Here is a 23,732-nt window from a genome sequence, read left to right as displayed (position 1 = left end):
CTTTCTGGAAATGCCGTGACGTACACAGACTTTTACACTTCCTGCACTGTCTGCTGCAGGTCCAAAACAATCAGAGGAGGGAGAAGTACTCAGATCTTGTAAAAGTACTAGAACTACCAAAGTGTAGGAATACCTCGTTACAAGTAAAAGTCCTGCAATAGAAATGTTACTTAAGTAAAAGTAACTTTCAAAATATACTTCAGTAAAAGTACTCATTGTGCAAATTGGCCCATTTCAGAATTATATATGATATGTTTTGATTATAATTATTGATGCATTCATGTGTTTATCAAAGCTGGTAAAGGTGGAGCTATTTTAAATACTTTGTATACTGCAGGATAACTTGTGAATGTAACTCCAGGTTCTCCAACTAAAGTAATCAAAATCTGCAAAGAAACTAAAGGTATACAATATATGTAGAGGATTTAAAGTGCACTTTACCTCTGAATTGAAGTGGGGTTCAAGTGCAAAGTGGCAAAACATTGAAATACTCAAGTAAGGTACAAGTATCTCAAAATTGTACTTAAGATGGGACGGGTCTGTTTTCTGTCCCCAGCCAAGAGTCACAACTAAACATGGAGACGGAGCATTCAGTCATTATGCTCCAAACATCTGGAACAAACTATCAAAAACCTGCAGGTATTCATATATCTCACACTGCAATGTAACTTTTATTGATGTATTTTATTCATGTATTTTATACCTGTGTCATTCATGTTTTATGTTTATTTTATTACCTTTGGTTTTTAATGACTGTTTTTAAATTTTATAATGTGTTTCCGCTGCACTATTTCTTAATGCTCTTTCATTTTTGTAAAGCACTTTGAATTACCTTGTGTTGAAAGGTGCTATATAAATAAACTTCACTTGCCTTGAGTTATACTTACCTTACGCCACTAAAAACATTTGATATCATATCGAAACAACACTGGTGACTTTTGTCTTAGCTTTTGTGATAATAAACCTCACCAGATATCACAGTAACTGATAAGAGCTCACTTGAAACTCACTGCACAGTAGCAATGGAGTAAAGTAAATAAATACATTTAATCAAGTGCTGCATGTACTTAAGTACAATGTTGAGGGTCTTTTATTTTACTTGGGTATTTCCATTTGTTGGTTCTTTGTTCTTCTACCCCTCTAAAGTTCAGAGGTAAATATTATACTTTTACTTTTAGTTACTTTGGAGATTTTGTTCAATGATGTGAACATATAATCAACACTTAATAAGACTTTAGTTACAGCTAAGAGTAACTCTACCTTTACCACATTTGATCACCCTCTAATGCATCAATAATTATAATCAAAACATATGAACATGCTGCTTAAGATTAATTTTAAAGAACTTTGACTCATTTAAAGATATAGATACTTGCTGGTCAACAAAGAATAGTTTGAAAAATATACAGACTTGTGATTAATTGTAATTGTTCTGTAGTATATTCTATTCCTTTTTAGTATTGTTTCTTTGTTGCTCTCCAAATAATGCCTCATCTTAGACAATGTCTCCCACCCCTCAACTTAAACCCTTCAGATGTATTGATCTTGTGACCTTTTGGAGAGACCATACCTCGATTTGGAACCACTTCACTACAAGGGAAGCATTCTCTACAAATGTAAAATACCGAACAATCTATAGACGCAGAAAACGTTTATTACAATGTGTGTGACAATTATTGGACAAGACAAAACTGCCTAATTAAGGCTGTTCATTTGTAACCATAAAATAATATGTAAACATATAAAACACATGGCAGCCCTTTCCTTACAATTCAAAGAAAGAACAAATTAAACAGTTCACAATAGTTTAACTCAATAAAGAATGTCTTAAATGCATGACAAGTGGAAAAAAGGAGTGTGTGTCTGTTTGTGTACTTGTGTATATGTCTGCCAGTTTGTTCACTCATATGGCGAAGGTTGACTCAGCACAGGGAGCTGATCTCGCTCTTGCTGCAGCCCCACTTGCAGCAGGCATTGGACAGGCCCACCACCACGTCCCGGCCCTTGCGGTCAGCCTTGCGTAGGGCTTGCAGGATTTCTTCAGTGATGAAAGAACGGGCTGGCCTGCTGAACACTCCCTCATGGCTGTCTGTAGTGAAACTCAGATCTCTGTTCCTCTGGAGGAGACTGTCCTCCACAGGATTGTGAATCAAGCCATCCGAGGACTCCATCTGACTGGAGCTGAATGGGTCCTCTGAATCATCTGCAGCAGCAAAACAAGGAATTACAAAAAACATACTTGCATTTCTCTTCCATATTGAGATGAAATAATAGTTTGTCATTAAGATGGCATGATGTGAAAATAGGGTAATTAATCCCCGGAACGTTTCTGGGGAAATAGCAAACGATAACCAAAAATTAAGTTATTGCGCAGTCAAAAGCTCAAAATAACAATTTTGGGGTTCAAGATAACCCTTCTAATGACGATGCAAATGAAAATATAGCTCTGCATTCCATATAATGTAAACACTGACTAGGCCAATTATATCACAGAGTATGACAAATGTAAGTAGTATTTTCTGCATATCTGCATTTAAAATAATATCATAATGCCACATGTTTTTCTGCCAAATTACACACAATCACAAATGAGCATAAGATGGTAAAGAAACGTAATTATGGGCATACATTAAATCTACAGAAATACTGAAATAAATAGTAATATTGATACATCTGATTTAATTTGATGACTCAAACATACAACTAAAGCATATTTTAGTTACCAGATAAAATCATATACGTAATCATCAGATAAAACCCTAACTGTGATGGTAGAGACCTAACAAGGTCAGTGATGGATGGAGTGCCCTCAGCCTCTCACCTGAACTCCTGAGTGAGCGTCTCCATCTAGAGCCTCCACAGGTGAAGATGACTGCCCGGATGAACTCACGGCCACATAGCTTCACTCCATATGTTGGGACGTCAATGGGCTGAACCCCAGCCACCAGCAGACACACAGCCAGTACCACTGCTTTCCACATAGTACCACAAGGAAATAAAGCAAAAATAGAAATGGTAAAAATTACAGGAGGTTCTTTGCTTCAAGCAACACTTGGATTTCTGTCTCCCTGTTTGCAAGAGCTATGACTTTCTAGCTGACCCAGGTGTGGTTTATAAAGGGGTTGAAGCCCTGCATGGCAGACATGCAGCACATGCAGGACTTTGCTGTAACAGATTTGAAAAAGAGATACAGTCAGAGACCTTTATGGAGACAAAAGGCAGACCAAAGGTGGCATAATTAATGAATATGCCAGAGGCCTGATGATAAAATTGTGTTTCATCATGAGAAGCATTTCGGTCACCTTTAATGTCCCTTAGTTTAAACTTTACCTATATTTTATATACAGTTCCAACCCAAATGTAAGAAATATCTGACCCTGTGACATAAAGAATGTTTAAAAAGCAAACCTGTCCCAATACGTTTTGTAAAGGCATGGCACTTTAAGATAAAGACCATACATTTTTTCTACATATTTTAACCCTAAAAATGGCTAAATTAACGCTATAATGTCTCATTTCCCCACGTTTTGAAAGATGCAAAGATGTTCTAACTGATAAACGAGTCATTTTGAAAAAAATACCACATCATATTTGTAAAGTTAAATACAAATACTAAATAAAAAAACATATGCCATTGCCTGAACACATGAATTAGCCTTTCCAGCCAAACTACGCATGTTGCATGAGTTTCCCCGATAAGATTTAACATTTGCTGACATCACTATAGGGTTTCATTAAGGCCAGTGTGACAATTATTTACATATTATTTATATCCGTTTGGCCATAATGAATCTACGTAAGACGCTGCATGACTTCATTTATGTATAATTTTTCCATTCTCTTGAAAATTGCTTATTGAGTCGTCATCTCTTTGCCAAAAGGTGAACTAGGAGGACTGAGACAGGACCAGTGACATTTTCAAAGGTAGATAACATAGAAGTCTTATTATGAGTCAGACAAAAAATAAAACACATTTTTATCTGTGTATCCACATAGTCAAAGGTCGTTCGTTCAGGAAATTACAATGGGGATGATGAATTTGTAATTAATGTGACGATCGCAAGCAAACAATGGCATTTTATGAGGGTGTCCACCCTGATATTCATTACCACAGTGTCACAGGTGACCTGAGGAAGTCATGGGAGCAATGTTAAAATCAATGGCCCATACAAATGTGTAGTGTATTAACCTCTATGGTATTAACACGGCACTAGATAAATGTATATAGTCCTAAATTGTATATAATTTGATTTATTTGTTTACTTTTAAATAATGTACAAACACTTTCTTTTTTAATACACTGCAGGTGTTATCCTTTAATATGCACTGTTGTATGGCTGCTGCATAACTAAATGAAATTCCATAACTGGTAACTGCTGGCTGTTCACACTTCAGTTGTTAAACCAGAAATACAATCTGATGCATTACAATGTTCAAAAAGGGTCTTCTTTGCTAAATAAATCTAAGGCATAACAGAAACAGAGTTTAAAGTTTACAATATGTCAGAAGAGGCAAATAGTCAAACTGCTTGGCTATAAGGGCATTCAATGAATGAGCTTGGTTACAATGAATCCAGGTGTACCAGACCGAGCATCATCATCACCAAAGACAAGAGGATAGGCTATGGACAGTCGGTTATACAATTTAAATAGAGTTACTATGATAATGACACTATCAAATCACTAACTGGAGAATTTGGATAAGCACTCAGATGAACCTATTACTTTCCCTGACATAGCATCCGCCTTACTCGTACGCAAATTATGTGTGATAGACAGGGATGTTCCACAAATGGGCGTGGAAGGCTTTGTAGTAGAAATTCACTGCTCCTGTGACTTTAAGACTATTTGGCAGCACTCAGCCAATCAGAGCGACAGAGGGGGAGGGAAGGGAGCGGGTGGGTAGCAACAGTTGCCCTGGTGAGGACGAAGCGCCATAGCCACGGTAGCCCTGGCGACAAGAACCCAGCAACGAGAATCAACAACAACAACAACTGAATCCGCCATAAAAATAAAAGAAGACAATTTACCGGTGGGAAATACACACGTGGATACAGAGGTGAAGCTCTTTACATATAGAATATTTTATGTCCAATATTGCTTCAACTGAATTGTGCTATTGCTATTTCCCTTGTTGTTTCAGTAGCCATAACAGGCAACTGCCTCCTAGTGTTAGCTGAAGTTAGCCTGAAAGCTAGCCGTCGTATTGATAATAATGCGAGTCCGTTTCTTGAACGGGGTAGTTCCTTTCCGCTACTCATTCGAGTGACACTGGATTGAGCTTGCCATGACGACGCAGCCACAGATGCATACTCAAGCAGGCCGTTGTTATGGCGATGTCAAATGCAAAAGGCACAAAATGGCGGTTGTTGTAGAGACCAGTTAGCTTGCTGTCTGTGTTACCTTGCTGGAAAGCTAGGTCTGTCACGACAGACTTGTGCTTGTTACTGCTTACAATTAACCACAACACGTAGCAGTAACTTGTAACACTGTTTTTGTACGATAATGAAATGTACGTGCATTCTATGGCTGTGTAATACGGGATGTTTTTTTTCCCAGTAAACCGGCATAAAACCTTGTCCCTGTGTACATGACGTTGCCTACCCAAAAGGTAGTTCAAATTCGGACAGGCAAGTTAAAAGTATATCTAGATTGGGTTTAGTGTTTATTTGGAAGCAGATTTAGAAAAATAGCTGTTGGAGAAATATCGATAATAAAGTAGAAAGCTAGAGGCAGGTGTCGGACATTTCATATCCGAGGGGCGTGGTGAAGGAAGACGTTTTGCAGGTGCTCTGCATGTCCGATTTCAGTTTAACTTGTTGTTTTACTGAACTGCTATCTGAGTGTTAAAGATTGGCTATTAACATCAGCACTAAAAAACACATTTGTAGACACAGATTTAGGTCATTATAAACCTCCCCATCGGTCTTCAGTCGATTAAACAACGATAAAAAAAGGCAGGAGGGGTGTAAAATAGTATCAATTATATTGTATACGTCACAAATACACAAATTAAGGCCAAGAATGTGATCTCCTCGTAAATGTGTGTGACAAAACTCATTTGCAACAGAATGCATTGCAGTATTAGTTCAACCGTGTAAGGGATTTTCCCACACAGTAGTGCCTGTGTTCAATGGCCATAGGATGTGTGATCACATTACAGGTAATGAGAAACCGAAATGCCTGTTACCGTCAATGCTCCTCCCCCACATTTCCACATCAGCTGCTCCACCAACAGGTCAGCTACAGTAGTTCTTAGAAAAGGAATAAGGAGCATCTGATGTTGATCTCTATTTTCCCAAACTATTTATACATTTGTGCAACCAACATAAAATGTTCAAGTATTGTCATCAATGTCATTTTACAAGATGGACCCCTGACTCCAAAATATGAATGAATGACTCAATACTACTTGTTAAACATTTCAAAGTTAAGCGAATACAAGCAGCTGTAATTCACTACAGTTTCTTCTGATCTCCTCTCCAAAAGTCTGAAATTGTATCCCTCTTTCCTTTGAAACTCTTACTAGCTCTCTGTCCCCTGCCCCATGTCTGTCTGAATGATTATATGGTGGATTGGAATACAAACTTACATCTAGCTATTCTGACCAAATAGGAAATAAACCGTTCCAGTCCCGGTTTTCAGTCTGGAACATTCTGATCCTCCCTTATTGATAGCAGTTAATGCCTGTTTCTTTTTTCTAGGGTGATTCCCAGTTCCTGCAATGGCCACCTCAGGCTACGTAGGTGAGATCCAGCCAGCAGCCCAACCCCAGGGGGCCGTAGTAACCATCACATCGGGGCAACCTGACGCCAGTTCTACCCCTGCAACCTCCCCGCAGTTTCTGGCTGAGATTCAGACCGCTGTGGCCGCTCCCACTGTTCTCACACAAACGGGCCAAACTACTCCCCCTGATCAAGCCCTCTCCATCAGCTCTCCGGAGCCTGCAGATGGTTCCCAAGCCCAGTCCAACGCTCAAGCCCAGCCTCCTCAGACACAATACGTGACCGCAGAGATCCAGGGCTCCCCCTCACAGTCTGGAAATGCTCAAAGCACCCCTCAGTACATTGTTGTTACAGTCACAGGTAAGTCTGAAACTGGGCCAGTTCAGGGTCTGCACCTTACGGTATTAATCCACATTTTAATGGTTACTCCTCATAAAAAAGGAGCAGCTTAAAAACGTTTATTAATATAAAATATTATTGAAGAAATATGTGTAAACACATGTATTTTAAAGAATCAAAACTTATCAAATTGAATAACACCTTATGTTCCTAAGGGCAGTCAGTCAAGGCACTATAGTTGTCTTTCTATAACATTTCTTGTCATATTTATTTATTCTTTGTTTAATCAGATGGTTTCATTGAGATTAAGATCTATTTTCTAAGAAAGACATGAGAACAAAACACATTCACAAGTACAGAAACAACACAGACAGATTCAACACCACTACACAATAACAAGGACAACTGTTATGGATACTTTTGCCTGAATGGAGAAATGAACGAAATGTAAACCTAAAAACATTGAATTATATCAACAGCTTCATTCAAAGTTAAATCATGTATCAAATTTGAATGTATTAACATTCCCTCTATGTCTCTCAGAGGGCTCCCTTCACTCCTGTGACAGCATGTCGGACTCTAGCCCCCCCCCAGCTGTGGTGCAAACAGGAGTTCCCACGCAGGTTGTTCAACAGGTTCAGTCAGCCCAACAGGTAAAATAATAATACTATAATATAACTATAGTATCACAATAATACACATTATAACACAACAACAAATTAATATGTCCTTCACTCTTAAAACTATATAGTATGTTTATCTCTGCAGAGATCTGTGGTGCAGGCTACTTCTCAGATAGCCAAGACTGAGCCTGGTACACAGCTCAGTGTCACCAGCCTGCAACCTGTTCATATCGGCCAGGAGGTAAGTCAAACACACACAGTAACACAACTCATCATTGGTGATAAATAGGACAATAATGTGTACTGTCAGTGACAAATATTACAATGGAATACAAACAAACACACTTCTCATAGCTTTCACTTCGAAAGTTGATCACATGTGACATCAAAACTTTCCTCACATTTTGGCTTAGTATTAGTCAACTTATCACATCTTTGGTGGAACCTGCCTCTGCCTCAGTTCCTCCCTAGCACCGTGCTGACAGCATTAGTCAGGGATAGGGATCTTGAAGAATGTCTGCAGCAACATGAGATAGGACAGCAAGAGTTCCAGGCCGAGGCTTCAGCAGACTACATGAGAGAATGCTGCGGCACACCCCTCTACCTTCCCTTGGAGCTCCTTCAGTATTACCAATCACTGTACTGGCTCTCTGTGGCTGCGGAGAAAGAGATAGGAGCCCAACCTGCAATCACAAACTCAGGCCCATATCAGCCACCACTGCAGACTACAACTGCCACTTTCCAAGTAGGTCAGGGACACTGCTGTGTAGTTAAGGGAACAGAGAGGCTGTCTGAAACTAAGAAATTAATTTTGTATTAATTGATATGTTTGAACTAAAAGGGCAAATATTTATGGGATTTTTGTGTGTGTTTGTGTGTGCTCACTCTTAAGGTTCAGCAGCAGCTCACACCAGTGCCCGTGCAACATGTGTACGCCAATCAAGTGCAGTATGTGGAAGGAGAAGAGACCAACTACACAACAAGCACTATGTTAGTATATATTTGGGTCCATTATTATCTAGTGCATGTACAGACAGAATTTTTTAAGCCAAACAAAGTGTAAAAAAATAGATAATGATAGTGAGATACTTGCTTAAGTTGCATAGTAATACAAATAAAGAATAATGAAAAGAACAAGATGGTAAAACATTTGGAGCTATCCATTGGTGTTTACATACCTAGGGGGTTTATGGTAATAATGCCATGACCATGGGACAGGAGAACACCTTTTTTGTAGATTCCAGTAACAATTCTGTCCAGAACTATGCCATTTGCTACCTACCTGACTAGCAGACTTTACTGTGAGCTGATTTGCTGATTTATTATTAGAACATTTGCTGTAAAAGGTTACCTGCCATACGTTCTAAAACCAATCTACTGTTGACTGGACTAGCTGAATCATGGTGACACCATCAGCTGGTCGGGACAGGCCTGTTGACACTGCTGCAACTTTTCCCTGCAACGATCTAAAGATAATGGTCAAACTGGTCTGAACTGTACTTACATGTTTTAATTTGTCCACCAGTTTACTATGCTTCTAAAAGTATTTGTCTGTATGTCTTTCATCCAGCCGGTCGAGCGCCTTTCCCTACACTGACACGCCGCTGTACACCCAGACCACAGCTGCCCAGTATTATGACAGTCAGACAGCTTCTGTCTCACAGGCCTCCCCTGGCACACCTCTAACCGTCTCTGTGACTGCTGGCACAACAGGGGGGGTGTCCATGTTTGTTGCCCAGCCCACCAGTGCAGCAGGGGGAGGGGCCACAGTGGTGACCACAGGTGGCACCACCAATGGGGCAGGGGATGGGGCAGGAACCAACGGTGGCGCAGCAGGCAGCTATGTGATCCAGGGGGGGTACATGCTGGGCAGCAGTAGCACAGGGACAGCTGGCAACAGTCAGAGCTACTCTCACACCGCCCGCACCTCTCCAGCCACTGTGAGTATTACAGAGGGCGAGGAGGGTAGCGTGCCGTCGGCAGACAAGAAGGTATGCAGAGGCGCCAAGCGCAGACATTTTCTTATTTTGTTCTCATCCACACAACCCTTTGCTTGGGCATACTGATGATGTCAAAGTTTTGTTCAGTCGAAAGCACAATTAAAAAAATTGAGATTTGGACTCGAGATGTACCAAAAAGGTGCTTAATTGATCAAACACTCGAATGCTGCACACTTTTTATTTTATTTACAACATGCCTTTTTGTTTGATTTCAGCACATTTTTGCAGATAAAAATAATCTGACATTCATAATATTAGTATTACACTGTTGGCACTATTATATTCCAGTGGTGATTGCCTAGGATTCCAAAAGTCCAACTTTTTCTAATGAAATATTTTTGCTTCAATCCATATTTGTTGGCATTTAGCCAAACACAACATTTTCACTGCGGTCAAAACACTGCCCTCCTGCCTGCTGCACACAAAGAGAGGCAGGCAGACGGGGGCGGTGGAGCAGCAATCTAACATTCGAGCTTCTACTGAGGTTTACAATGAAGCTTTGATCATCGTGCTGTTAGAGTGCTGATGGTAAAAAGAGGATGATACAGTCCCAATAAGGACCTTAATAAATATTTTATAAGCATACAGTCTTTTTAACTGTGGTGTCTTCCTGAGAGAAAACAAAACCATGGCCTCATCATTTTCATATCATCACAGTGCATGTGACGAGGGCCATTTTGAATTTGCCTGAAATGCCCTTACACTCAATTGTTCATCCCAGATTCATCCTATTGAAGCCCGCATGATAATGGTCACTTACCTATGTTCGGCAACATCCCATACATATTGCAGGTCATTCATTCATTGCATACCAAAAACGTATGCCACGGCACGCATTTCCAAATGTCAATTGATTGGTTTGTGTTTGTGTCATTATTTGATTATAAATATGTGTGTGCATGTTATGTATTTTAAACTTTAAAAATGTGCCTTTGCAATTAAGAGTGCCTGTTATTGCATGTTGTGGTGTGTTTGTATCTACTGGTTTGCTAACTGCACCAGCTGTTTTCTTTTTTCTATGCCTGCGTGTCAGGTACAGTGGTTGCTGGACAACTATGAGACAGCTGAAGGAGTGAGTCTGCCACGATCCACGCTCTACTGCCACTATCTGCTGCACTGCCAGGAGCAGAAACTGGAGCCTGTCAATGCTGCCTCCTTCGGGAAACTCATTAGATCTGTGTTCATGGGGCTACGCACACGACGCCTCGGCACACGGTAAGAAAGGTCCTCAGACTTCCAAAATCAGGTATAAAAGACATGAGACACATATCAATATCATGCCTAATTAATGGACACCCAAGCACATGAACATTGGAGGATTCTTTAGTCAAATCGATAGATGGAGCAATACAAAATGTTGGCGTAGTGTAGGAAGAAATGTGGGTGGAGAGAAGGACAGACAGCATGTGTGTGGGTGAGTGAGTTTTATAAAGTAGAGGAGATGAGCAAATCAGATTGGCTTTTGAAAAATGTTTGGTAGAATGGGTTTAATTAAGAAATCCAATATTTTTTTGAAGGTTAGGATTTTAAATAATACTTCAAATGTTTGTAAGACTCTAAAATGTGTGGCTTTGGAAGAGTTACAACAGGTTGATATCGACAACATAAACCCTCTCTCCGCTCATATCTACTACTCAGTATAGAAAGACATATGTGTCTCCAATTCTATGTAACACACTTTGTATCCGCTCCCAACAGGGGTAATTCTAAATACCACTACTATGGGCTGAGGATCAAGGCAGGCTCTTCTCTTCTTCGTCTGATGGAAGATCAGCAACATCTGGCCATGAGGCAGCAGCCATTCTCACAGAAACAAAGGTACTGTACACACATACAATAATCATCCATAACATTGACTGTATATAAGCCTTTTTAAATCAGAAGTGAAAGTTGTAAGAGGGAAGCATGGAGAGCACCCAATCTGCACATCTCCTTGATAGTGACCTCTCAATCACAAAGTTGCCATGCTCTACAGAATATGCTGCTTTATTGTCTTTTTGGCATAAATCTTACTATCATTTAGAAAATCACCATCCTGCTTTATCGAAGGAGACTCGAAACTAGCCATTGAGACCAGAAACTAATCCAGAAAAAGTGTAATTTAGGTAATAAACCAAGCAGAAGTAGGATCATTTTCTCATAGACAACCAGACTGCTTCTGGAACCACACAAGTTTAAGTCTCCCATACTTTGGCATCTTCCGATTATTATTTCACCACTGTAACCATTTCCTTCCATCTATAATTTGTACACATGAATCAATTTCCTTTGTACATTTATTTTTCCTCTGTCTCAGTCTGGCTTTGGTATTCATCTTCTTTGTGTAGATCAGAATATTTAATCTGCCTCATCCTATTAACTTAATGTTTGTACCTATCAGGTTGAAGCCTGTGCATAAAGTCGAGGGAATGACTAACGGCGCGGCAGCAGGAGCTGGCCAGCAGCAGCAGCAGCAGCAGCAAGGGGCCGGCCAGGTGGACATCAGCACCCAGGTCCAGCAGTACCAGCAGTTCCTAGGTGAGTGCACGAGCAAATACACGGGCTGGAAGTACAATAACGACATATAAGACAGTATTATGTACTGCTCTGATGTGATTTCTCTTTGAGTATCCAGTGCTCTTTTGTTCCAGATGCATCCCGAGCCCTCCCAGAGTTCCCAGACATCGACCTGCAGGGGAAGTCTCTGCCTGAGGGAATCGAGCTGGAGCACATCAAGAGCTTTCAGCTGCTGTACAGAGAGCACTGTGAGGTAACTGAATGAAGCTCCCATTGAGTATTTATGAGTTTCCCGCTCATCTAGATGTTTGTGAGATTGTGGAGGACTACTTTAAGTGAAACGACCTACTGTAACCTCTGGGTTAGGACTATAGGAACTGGAACATGAAAGGACATGTTGTTGGACAGCTGAGGAAGAAGATAGGTTAAAAAATACCCAATATTATTAAGTACGGTCTATTCATTTATTTGTATCTTTATTTATTCAAGCCGTCTCACTGAGATTAAGATCTCTTTTCCAAGAAAGACGTGGAAAACAAACATTCACAAGAACACAAACATAATAACAGAAACAACACAACTACACAATCATAAGGAATTAAAAAACGTACAAGAAACATGAACACTTTAAAATGCAAGACTCTAGGTTGAGGGACGTTTGCAGTTTATTCCGATAATTAGATTGAAATGAGAGAAGAGATGTTAGGTAGTTAATACATTGTAATAATTATACTAAGTCAAAGTCAACTTTATTGTCAATCTAAGTTTGTGTGTACAGACAGAGAGATCGGGAAACGGTATAAAACATATGTATAAAAACATGTATACATTTATATAATAATAATAATAATAATACATTTAATTTATATAGCACAATTTAAAAACAACGTCATCTCAAGGTGCTTCACAATGCTATGAGGAGAAAATAAAAATATATGTTGTCATTCTGTGTCTTTCCAACTGATCCTGTGATCATCTGTTTGTGCTCAGTCATTTATTATCAGTCACTGACGTGCAGCGTGTTTCCTCTTTGTTTTTTTAGGCTATTCTTGATGTGATGGTCAACCTGCAGTTCACTCTGGTGGAAACTCTGTGGAAAACCTTCTGGAGGTTCAGCCAGAGTCAGGCGGGAGACGCCACGTTGGCTGTGTGAGTGCTCAAGACAAACATTTGAGTCCAAAACAAAAGCAGTACCATGTTATACAGCATGCTGATAACTTAAGCTGGAATATATGTGTGTTGGCAGTCATGACGAGTCTGAGAAGCGGCTGCCTAAGTCCTGCCTGGTGGTGCTGTGTAAGTACGACCCGGTGCTGCGCTGGAGCCGGGACTGTGACAACAGCCTGTACCAGGCCCTGGTGGAGATCCTCATCCCAGACGTCCTCAGGCCCATCCCCAGTAAGGCTCTGCAGGAATGATAGTCATGCACGTAGGGCTGCTCAATTAGTCGTATTTGAATCGCAATTACGATTTTGGCTTGCAACGATTATGAAAACAACATAATCGAAATAAAACGATTATTATTTACTTTATTTAATTTTTTTTTCAGTTGAATTATATTTAAATTTCAGGGTAATCAACTGTTAAACACATGCTGTTAAATAATCGAGATTATGATTTTTGCCATAATCGAGCAGCCCTACATGCACGGTCAAATTCAACACGGTGCAGTGGTATACATGTACCAAAATATCATATGATCATAGTTTAACCACAAAAGTGACTGCACAGAAAACGTTTGTTATAGTAAATATTTCCTTAGATTTAAGATAAGATAAGAAGTACTTTATTGATCCCAATTTGGGATTTCTTTTGTGTTGCAGCAGCATAAAAAGACATGACATTGTACAATACAAATTAAAAGACTAGAAATAAACACGAAAGTAGAAAATATACATGTCGAATTACAAATGTACAGTAACAAAATATAAAGCAAGTTATTATATTTACATAAGTATGTGAGGCATGGAATATTAAATATTAAATTGAATGTAAATGTCAAATGTACAGTGTGATTTGAAGTCCTAGAGAAGCTATGGAGCAGATAGTTCTCTGCCAGCCAGACTAATGAAAGATCCTAACCTTCAGTAGATGCCTATACAGAACTACATTTACCCACAGTGCCATATTCAGCTATTAGAAAATACTACATTTCTGTGACAACATTATTGTGTCTGGATTAGACATTGGAATGATGACCTGGCTCTTTAGTAGAGCACGTCTTTTTTTTCCTGATTAGATACCAACTCCTCTGAGTCAGAGGTGTTAATGACTTCTTTCTGTTTCAATTTTAGTCTGAACATTTGAATTGTATTACATTACATGTCATTTGTTAGACACTTTTATCCAAAGCGACTTGCATACATTCAGTACCGTGGGTAATCCCCACAGGAGCAACTTGGGGTGAAGTGTCTTGTCCAGGGACACAACAACATTCTGACTGCAGTGGGACTCGAACTTGCTGCACCCTGATTCGATGTCCAGCACACTACCCACTAAGCCACAGCCTACCTTACTTGAACTCTGTAATACCAGATATTTGAACATCTTTTTTCCTGGTACATCCTCAGGGAAGATCAAATAAATGGACCAGAATTAAAGTCTATTACCCCCTTTCTCTCTCGCTGCCCCTAGGTGCCTTAACTCAAGCCATCCGCAACTTTGCCAAGAGCCTGGAGAGCTGGCTGACCAACGCCATGATGAACATCCCAGAAGAAATGGTCCGTATCAAGGTATAATTGAGTTGGCTTGCAGTTGCTGAAGAAACAGTTTGTTATACAATTGAGCAAGCTTTTGGAAATGCATCCGTTTTCCGTTTTGTGAACAGGCTACAGCTGATTTTACACAACATGCTATCCAATCCTATCATTTGCTCTGTGATGAAAAAATATGTTGTTACATTTCCAGGGAAATTATATAAATTATCATGAGAAGAAAATAGCCTATTAAAAACAACTAACTCTTATGAAGGCAGTCCCATCATTACGTTTTTTTCTCATTCCTTAATGGGACAATGCTTTGTGATAAAGTGAAGATGCAAGGAGAAATATAGGGCTGTTACATTTTATTATTTGATTATGATAACATGTTCGTATTAAATGCCCCGTCTACTCATCAACGCCAGAGCTGAACAAACATCCTCTAGGTTTTTCTAGAGATATTCATATGTGTCCGTGGCTTTATGTAAAGTATTAATTTGCTGTCCTTTCATCCTCCTCTCCTTGTGACCTCTCAGGTGACCTCAGCCAATGCGTTTGCCCAGACGCTGCGTCGCTACACCAGTCTGAACCACCTGGCCCAGGCGGCCCGCGCCGTGCTGCAGAACACGGCCCAGATCAACCAGATGCTCTCCGACCTCAACCGCGTGGACTTTGCTAACGTCCAGGTTGGTTTAGTCTCTGCTGCGTTCATGTCACCTCATAGAAATGTCAGTGTTTGTTTCCCTGCATTTGATTGCATGTTTCTGTAGCAGCTTGAGGTTTCGTGTGTGTTTACCTAAGTCTGGGTTTCCTGCGACTTCCCCCCGCAGGAAATGTAAGCTTTTTCTCAGAAGTCTTTCTCCTGCCTCCAGTGAATGGAGCTCACATTGAAACAGAACCCTTAGTTTCTGGATTAAAGACAATCATTTTTTAATCTTCACACACAAAGGAATGCATACAAATCCAGATAGTGAAAAAAGGAGAAATGTGATAGTAGAGGTACAAAAACAAACATAAGGTTACATAATTAAAATGACAACAGTAAGAACACAAAATTGAGCTGAAACACAATCAACAAAAATAAAGGAATACATACAAAAAAATAGGTAAGAAATATAAATGAATATCTATATATGTACTGGAAATGATTTGTCAAAGGCAGGTGAAGATGATCAAACTGTCTCTTATTGTGTGAATTAATTTGAGAATAAAATATGAGTAAATTGGCTTAAAGTTGATAAGAAAAAGGCAAGAACATATAACATGTAATGTTTGTATGATACCGTCAGGCAGAGAGTGTATTTCTTTACACTAGGGGTGTTTCTCAATGTCGAGGAAGGCTCCTCCAGAGCCACTATTTCAAGGATGCTACGTCATCGAATCCCGCCGAAGGACTGTTCCAATGTCTAGGATCCTTGGAATTCTACAGAGGCCGGCGTCCTTCGTTGCATGAAATTTCGAGGCTGCACATGTGTATCCTCCGCGGTCTTAAAATCCCCACAATGCTTTGCACACGGACCAATTTACAAAATCTTTGGCGGAAATCGCTCTCCATTTAAGGCGGGGCCTCGCATATGACGCACACTTGCTCACCTGTTAGCCTGTTCCACCATTCTTCGTTTTCTGAGGCTAGGAAGGATTCTTGCATCGCTTCTGAAGGAAGTGACTCGGAAGACATGTCCTACCAAGGAAGCGTCCTCGACATTGAAAAACACCCAAGGACTTTAACCTGAGTCGGAAGATCAGGTCACCCTGCTGCTCTCTTAAGACAACTAGTGCCAGGTGTGTGACTACCATGCGCAGTAACGTGTGTGTGTGTCCCCCCGTGCAGGAGCAGGCTTCCTGGGTGTGCCGGTGTGAGGACCGCGTGGTGCAGCGGCTGGAGCAGGACTTCAAGCTGACCCTGCAGCAGCAGAACTCCCTGGAGCAGTGGGCAGCGTGGCTGGACGGGGTGGTCTCCCAGGTCCTGAAGCCCTACCAGCAGAGCCCCGCCTTCCCCAAAGCCGCCAAGCTCTTCCTGCTCAAGTGGTCCTTTTACAGGTGGGAGACGTTGGACATTTATATTCCACTGTGTTGTCTTGTGTAGTGTAGCCTAGGTGACAAGATCCTCTGCTGCTCATTGAAGATGAAAGTCTGTGTTTTTCACATTTATCAGCCGTAGGGAGTCATGAGGTAATCAGGTGACCAAAACCAGACTCAAAGTAAAACATGCACAGAAAGAGAGAGAGAGATGCAGGGCTGCAGTCGACTCGTCCAAAAACAATTACATCTTTTTTTAACCATCTTTTCACCACCTCGATGAAAAACTTCACGATATCTGCTCCTGAATGTTTAGAGTATTTTGATTTTAAATTCCACTGGCTGCACGCTCCATACATGTTTTTGTATATATTTGTTTATAGCTTAATAAGTACTGTAGACAGATAGTGAACTAAGAACTACGATAGTGACTTGTTTGGTTGGATGATAACGACTCTGTACCCGTCTGTCCAAACAAAAAATCAGTTGTATCTTCAATATAGGAATGCATTAATGGCAAATACGGGAAGACTGGATATGAATTGTTCCAACATTAGTTGTAAAAGAGTAGTTAAGTCTCTTATTCGTTGAACTTTATCATAGTGAAACCCTAAGACACACTTCCCGTTGGTGGTTGAGAAGAAAAAGAAGAAGTGATATGGTGTACCGATGACTTAAATCCCCTGTCTCTGTTCTCCAGCTCCATGGTGATCAGAGATCTGACCCTGAGGAGCGCAGCCAGTTTCGGCTCCTTTCACCTGATCCGCCTGCTGTACGATGAGTACATGTACTACCTGATAGAGCACAGAGTGGCCCAGGCTAAAGGAGAGACCCCCATCGCTGTCATGGGAGAGGTACCAAAGCGCACAAACACATAAACATGAAATAAATACAAACAGACTCAAAGACAGTTTCTTCCCCAGAGCAATCATGGCACTGAAGTCTTGCACTAGTCTTCCTCCCCTGTGCAACAACCCATACATGTCCAATATATATAATGTATCATCCACACATACATATTTACTATACTCTACTAATTGAATTATTTCCTGCACTTTATTTTGTTATTATTTTATGTATATATGAATGCTGCGTGTCTTTGTTGTATGTTGTCTATCCTGTTTTTAAAAGGACTAGCTTTACTCTTCTCGTTGTACTTGTATAATGACAATAGATGCTTCTAATTCTAATCTAAATAAATAATATAAGCCATGTAAATAATACTAACACATTTCCCCTTTGCCATTAGTTTGCCAGTTTAGGCCGGGGGCTCAACCAGCTGGATCCTGACAAAGGTAATACACAACATTTTTTATATTTATAGTATATATTTAATATATTTATTTGATTTATTACAGTTAGGTTGAAATACAGATGCATGCCTCCCTTTGTGATATTTTAAAGTCTTAACATCAACCATTTAGAGCAGTGGTTCCCAACCTGGGGAAAATCGCAGGGGGTGCCTCAGATGATTTGAGGCCTAATATCATATTTAGACTTTATTATTATTTTTTTACATATAATTGTTACACAATACATGATTGTCGCTAAAAGCCTTGTCTCTACATTACAATAAAGTATACAAAATAATTGATTCATTAATTTTAATAAAAATTCAAGCTAATGAAGGCATAAAAAGACTAAATGCATAATTTTTTCTAGAAATGTTTCTTCTGCGCGTTAAGTGTCCAAACCGGGCTTTTCTGGATAAGCGCATTTTTCAAACATAGTCATTGTCCATGCCGGTTTCAGTTGGATTATTTTTCACAGTTGCTCCGATCAGATCGGTCTCCTCCATTTTGTAGATTATTTACGACTTTTTAATCCACATAAACACATCGGCAAAATCCGGTTTGCTTTGAGCATGTGTTTTAAACAGTTTAATCCCTTTGTGAATTGTTTCCACTTGTGCCGTCCTTTAATTTCTTCATACAGCGGGAATCCAAATGAATTCATCCTGAGTCCAATAACCATCAAAGTCACTCCAATAGTGCTCCTTAATTACGCTTTCGTCCTCCTTTAACAAAATATTAACATTCGTCCAGTTTGTGACAGTAGTTGTAGCATTTTTTAGACTTTTAAACTTTAATTACCGAAGTTGCGCCCCCCCCCCCCCCCACACACACACACACACACACACACAAGGGGGGGGGACGCAACTTCCAACAGGAGTAATTGGGGGGGGGGCTCTTGGGGAAAAAGGTTGGGAACCCCTGATTTAGAGCATAATATTTGTCTTGGTAAAAAACATGTTTTGAATTTCACATTTTCCTTATTTTTTAAATAAATGTTGACTTTTGGACGTGCTCTGCTCTTTTGAAATGGTTGAATCACACATGTCAGAAACAACCCGATGCAGCCGCAAATGACTAATATTAGAGCTGCCTACTCTCTATCGGAAACCGTGCCAAAATACCAATAAAAAACAAAGCTCCTAAACATTTGATCTATTCAGATCAGCCCTACGTCAAATCTCAAGCTGTGTTAATAACTAACTCAATTCCCTTTGTCCATCCCAGAAGAGGAAGAGGAAGAGGAGGAGGAGAGTGATGATGAAGGTCAGGAGCTGTCACTTCCTTCAGACGGGGGGGTGCTAGGAGACGAGTCTCTGGAGCCGCCTTCCAAGCTGGCCCGAATGGACCAGAGAGTCCTGTTCAGCACCGGATCAGCTGACGACTGAGCACACAGTCACACAACTAGCTGGGGCCGATCGTAGTGAATATGCACACACACACACACACACACACACACACACACACACACACACACACACACACACACACACACACACACACACACACACACACACACACACACACACACACACTCACACTCACACTCACACTCACACACACACACACAGATGTACAAAAACCACTAATTTATACACTCCACACATGTATATAGATCTTGTAAATGTGTGTGTGTGCATTCTGTAAATGGTTACGCACGCACGCACACACACACACACACACACACACACACACACACACACACACACACACACACACACACACACACACACACACACACAATCAAAACATTCAGTACTGCTGTTGCCTGAATGGCAGAACCACCTGTTGGCACCATTGACCCGATTCACAATCGTTGGCACCGCAATAGGACGTGTCTTCAAAACCCATAGAGCCAATGTGATGAAATAAAAAGACCCTCAAAGTCACTCTCTCAAAAAAAATCTCCAAATAATGACTTGGTATCTCAGAATAATAAGATAAAAAAAAAAATAAGAACAAGAAACCTTCTCTGACGTTTCTTACTATTAGAGATAGTATGACATGGTATTGCGATACCATTTTTTGTGTTTAGCGATAGTATGTCATTATGGTGAAATACTTAATTATTATTCTGAGATACTATCTCAACCAAGTCATTTTTTAAATATACTTTGTCATTGTTTTTCAGGTAGTATTATTTTGAGGAAGTTTCTGATAATGAGGAATTAATTTTTTTATCACATTGACATGAATGGGCTTCCATAGGCAGCAACACGAGCATGTGTTAACCCTCAGTTGTATTGACCTGTAAAACTGCCAGGCATGTTTTTTCCCGTTCTCTCTCATTGCATTGCAACCTGTAGCCTCGCTGTCTCCTAACTCAAAACATCCGCTCACCTCCTGAAACTGTCACTGCCGTATCAAAGTAGTCTTCGAAATACTGTGATGTGTGTGTGCGTGTGTAAAGGTAATCTCTACAGGAGGAGGGTGCAAAGCCGACCTTAAACAGTGAACGATTGCTACATGTAGTTCGTAAAAAGGGACATCAGTGAGAGACAGCGGGAGGTTGGGATATTTGTTTGATGTGTTTATTTCTGTTGGAGCACTGAGGGTCACACTGCTCTGCTGTTGCTTCTGGAGGCTGACTGAACATGCTTTTCTATGATGGTGTGTGTCTGGTTGTGTGAGATTGTGAGTCATGCCAATTGTTGACTGTTTCCTCTGTGTATATATATATATTTTTTAAGGTGTTCATTTGGGAGAAGTGTGAATAGTACCTGTATTATTTAATTTGCCTATAAAGAAAAAAAACGTTCTTGTGTTCTTGGAGTGCCTGTCGCAGCTGCTACTCACACTTGTATAGAAAAATCTACGGCTGTGGAATCGGGGCTCCCATTAGTTGCTGCAAAAAAATCCTCTCTTTTTTATTGAACATGTGGCTCCATGAGAAGAGGTACTGTATGTATGTGTCATATTTATATGTTTTAAGTACTTCATTCCTTTTCATCCAATAAGTTCCTCTATGGCCTCATTTTCCATTGACTTATAATTCTCCTGCCTTATTTCTCTTTTCCATGTGTGCCAAACCTTTGCTTTGTTCCCATTGTTTTAAAATGATCCTTCTTTGTTTTAAGGGGGACTGTGCCTGAGTAAGAACGCTGATATATTCTAATATTCTGATGTATATTTATTCACTATTTTGAATTTTGTTGTCACTAAGTGAACCTCTTGTGCAGTGTATGGTGCTGTGATGTCACACATTGTAAGCAACCTTTGTGTGCTTTCTTAATTTGTGATTTTAAGTTTAGTTATTAATCCTCTATCATATCTGATGGCTTTTCCACAAACAGGCTAAGGCCCTGCCTCTTTGCACATATCGACTATTGTCTTGAAAACTCCGACAGAGTTATCTGAAATGTTTTCCACTTTCTTTGAAGTCTTTTTCTTTAATGGTGGGGTGAAGGTGTCAGATGTCGTACGAACATCTCGTACCACTCTGTGGTGAGAGGTGAGATCTGCTTTCTGCACAGTCCTCCACCGACACTCATCTCCCTCCACTGTGCTTTCATCTCGCTGCATTTCCGCCCTCCTGCCAATGGCTTTGTTTTGCTTCAAACATCCATATTCTTAAACACTGTTCGTCATGATTGGTTGTCGTAAACATGTCATTTTTGGATTTATGAATACAATGTCTTTAAATAGCTGCGATGTTCATGTTTTCGACAAGCATCGCCAGCCTCAAACCAGCACATCAACCTTTATATACGAGTCTAACGTTACCACAGCTGAGTACATATCATCTACAGCAAATAGAATGGCCATTGTTTAGTAAGGCAAATGTTCAGTAATTTTTATAGTGCATTGTTTGTTATGTACAAAACAATTGAGAAAAAAAGATGTTCAGTGGCAGTGTTTTATGAATTTGGTCTGCTATAAGTATGACTGTGCCTTTGGAGGTGGTAGAATGCAATTCAGATGTTTTTAATTTTAAAGATATAAATTAAAGAATTTTTAAAATTGCTCTCTTGTAGATAATTGTTTCCTTTAGTTTAACGAAAGTGTATTTGTTGAACAGTAACTACAGTCATATCTCTCAGATCATCAGTTTTTATAATCTTTGTGGCTTTACCAAATCGGAGTCTTTTTTTCATAAACTGACTTCCTCAGACTGTCACACACTTCTGCTGCAAAGTACACAGAGTTACAGGAACAGAAACCACAAACACGCCCTTAGACAGTAAAAGATCAAAAGTGTTGTTGACTGTAAGTGTGTGAAAACTGAAAATGCTGCAAATTCAGTTTAAAACGAGATCTTTAAAAATATTTTTCTCTGTAAATGGGTTTAATCTATTTAGTAACACTTGATTATTCTTAGAAAAGCTAACGGTGACATCTAGTGGTGATTCGTCTCAAATGTGATTTAGTTATATCTGCTAGCAGTGGGCAATGTTTTAAGTGCATACACTTTGTAAAAAACATGACAACAAAATGTTCAACACACACTTTAAAGTAATCAACATCTGCCCCATTTTAATTCAGAGTATTGCTGCTGGTGGTCATCTATTAACAATAGCAACACTGCGTCAAAGCTGCCATTCAAAATACATACCTGATACATCTCTGTAAGTCCAAACCGACAGCCTTATATTGCTGAATATATGTACATGTATATCTTCAAGTGAGACACATTGGAAGACTACATTTCATTCTGTTACGCACAATGAAGAGTAAAATATGTAAACATACTCGTTGGCATCCATGAAAAAAGTAAGTATAAAACGTGCATTAAAATCACAGCATGATGCAAATGTGAGGTGAATTTAGCCTTACATAACACTATTTTAGAATATATGAAAACTACAGAGGGTGTCAGGAGCTCCAAATTAGGATGAGGTATGCAGTTGCCTCAAGGTGAGTGCCCACTCCCAGTATGTTTTAAAAGGTCTGGTGGGTGTTAATGGCATGGAAGTTAAAAGGCCATAACAAAGATGCATAACCTGATGTGCGGCCTATACATCCTGCAACCTACGAGCCATTATACAACGTTGTCCTTCAAACTTCAAGGACTCCAGGACTAAGTCTAGTACCTGTCATTGACGCTCCCTATTTAAAACTATTTCACATAACTTGCATGTCCTTAGCAGATAAAGGGGGGGGGGGGGTTGTTTTCATCATCTATCTCTAGCAGCTTTCAGCAATGAATAGTGAGTCCACATGCACCAATCAACACTACAAATCTATTTGTACACTTGCTATACAAAATGCTGCATATGAACACATTCATAAGCAAATGAAAAATAATCAAGATGTAGAAATACCAATAAAGTCTTAACTAAATCTAGAAGAGTCAAATAATTCAATTAAAAAGAATGGGCAAATCAAATGAGCTTTAAAAAAGGACGACTGGTGATACACAATAAGATATAAGACCTGATAGCTAGGGAGATGAGGATGATTATATATATAAGGGCATTCATAAAATATATTTAAAAGGTAGTTGAGAACCTGTGTGGCGGGATATCAGTCCTTTGCCTCAGCTGCAAAGCACTGGAAAGCTTGTTCAGTTGACAATGTTAATTTGGAAAGTTTCCACGTGT

The 23,732-nt window shown here is 39.9% G+C and overlaps 2 protein-coding genes across 2 annotated transcripts; one reads left to right on the top strand and one right to left on the bottom strand.

The window, feature by feature from the left end:
* Nucleotides 1–1,634: 1,634 nt before the first annotated feature.
* Nucleotides 1,635–10,472, bottom strand: rln3a (relaxin 3a). The gene is made up of 3 exons (XM_034089514.1): nt 10,447–10,472; nt 2,822–2,968; nt 1,635–2,203 (listed from the first exon to the last, which is right to left on the bottom strand). The coding sequence occupies exons 1-3, from the start codon at nt 10,469–10,471 to the stop codon at nt 1,923–1,925; spliced, it is 453 nt and encodes a 150-aa protein (XP_033945405.1). The 5' UTR covers nt 10,472; the 3' UTR covers nt 1,635–1,922.
* Nucleotides 4,734–22,155, top strand: rfx1a (regulatory factor X, 1a (influences HLA class II expression)). The gene is made up of 19 exons (XM_034089510.2): nt 4,734–5,058; nt 6,704–7,084; nt 7,607–7,716; nt 7,832–7,927; nt 8,147–8,431; nt 8,579–8,676; nt 9,257–9,677; nt 10,720–10,901; nt 11,385–11,504; nt 12,067–12,203; nt 12,317–12,435; nt 13,225–13,331; nt 13,429–13,580; nt 14,817–14,914; nt 15,418–15,567; nt 16,713–16,921; nt 17,601–17,754; nt 18,150–18,195; nt 19,420–22,155. The coding sequence occupies exons 2-19, from the start codon at nt 6,724–6,726 to the stop codon at nt 19,578–19,580; spliced, it is 3,006 nt and encodes a 1,001-aa protein (XP_033945401.1). The 5' UTR covers nt 4,734–5,058; nt 6,704–6,723; the 3' UTR covers nt 19,581–22,155.
* The last annotated feature ends 1,577 nt before the right edge of the window (nt 22,156–23,732 follow it).

The sequence above is a fragment of the Pseudochaenichthys georgianus genome, chromosome 8, assembly GCF_902827115.2.
Source record: "Pseudochaenichthys georgianus chromosome 8, fPseGeo1.2, whole genome shotgun sequence".
Lineage (NCBI taxonomy): Eukaryota > Metazoa > Chordata > Actinopteri > Perciformes > Channichthyidae > Pseudochaenichthys > Pseudochaenichthys georgianus.
The sequence above is the reverse complement of the archived record's forward strand: the minus strand, read 5'-3'. Positions and strand labels throughout refer to the sequence as shown.

Coding starts and splice junctions, on each gene's coding strand:
- rfx1a (XM_034089510.2), top strand. CDS start 6,724: ATGGCCACCTCAGGCTACGTAGGTGAGATCCAGCCAGCAGCCCAACCC. Junction 8,677..9,256: donor AACTACACAACAAGCACTAT/GTTAGTATATAT, acceptor TCTTTCATCCAG/CCGGTCGAGCGCCTTTCCCT. Junction 13,581..14,816: donor CGTCCTCAGGCCCATCCCCA/GTAAGGCTCTGC, acceptor CGCTGCCCCTAG/GTGCCTTAACTCAAGCCATC.
- rln3a (XM_034089514.1), bottom strand. CDS start 10,471: ATGTATGGGATGTTGCCGAACATAG. Junction 2,969..10,446: donor TGGGATGTTGCCGAACATAG/GTAAGTGACCAT, acceptor TGTGGAAAGCAG/TGGTACTGGCTGTGTGTCTG. Junction 2,204..2,821: donor ACGCTCACTCAGGAGTTCAG/GTGAGAGGCTGA, acceptor TTGCTGCTGCAG/ATGATTCAGAGGACCCATTC.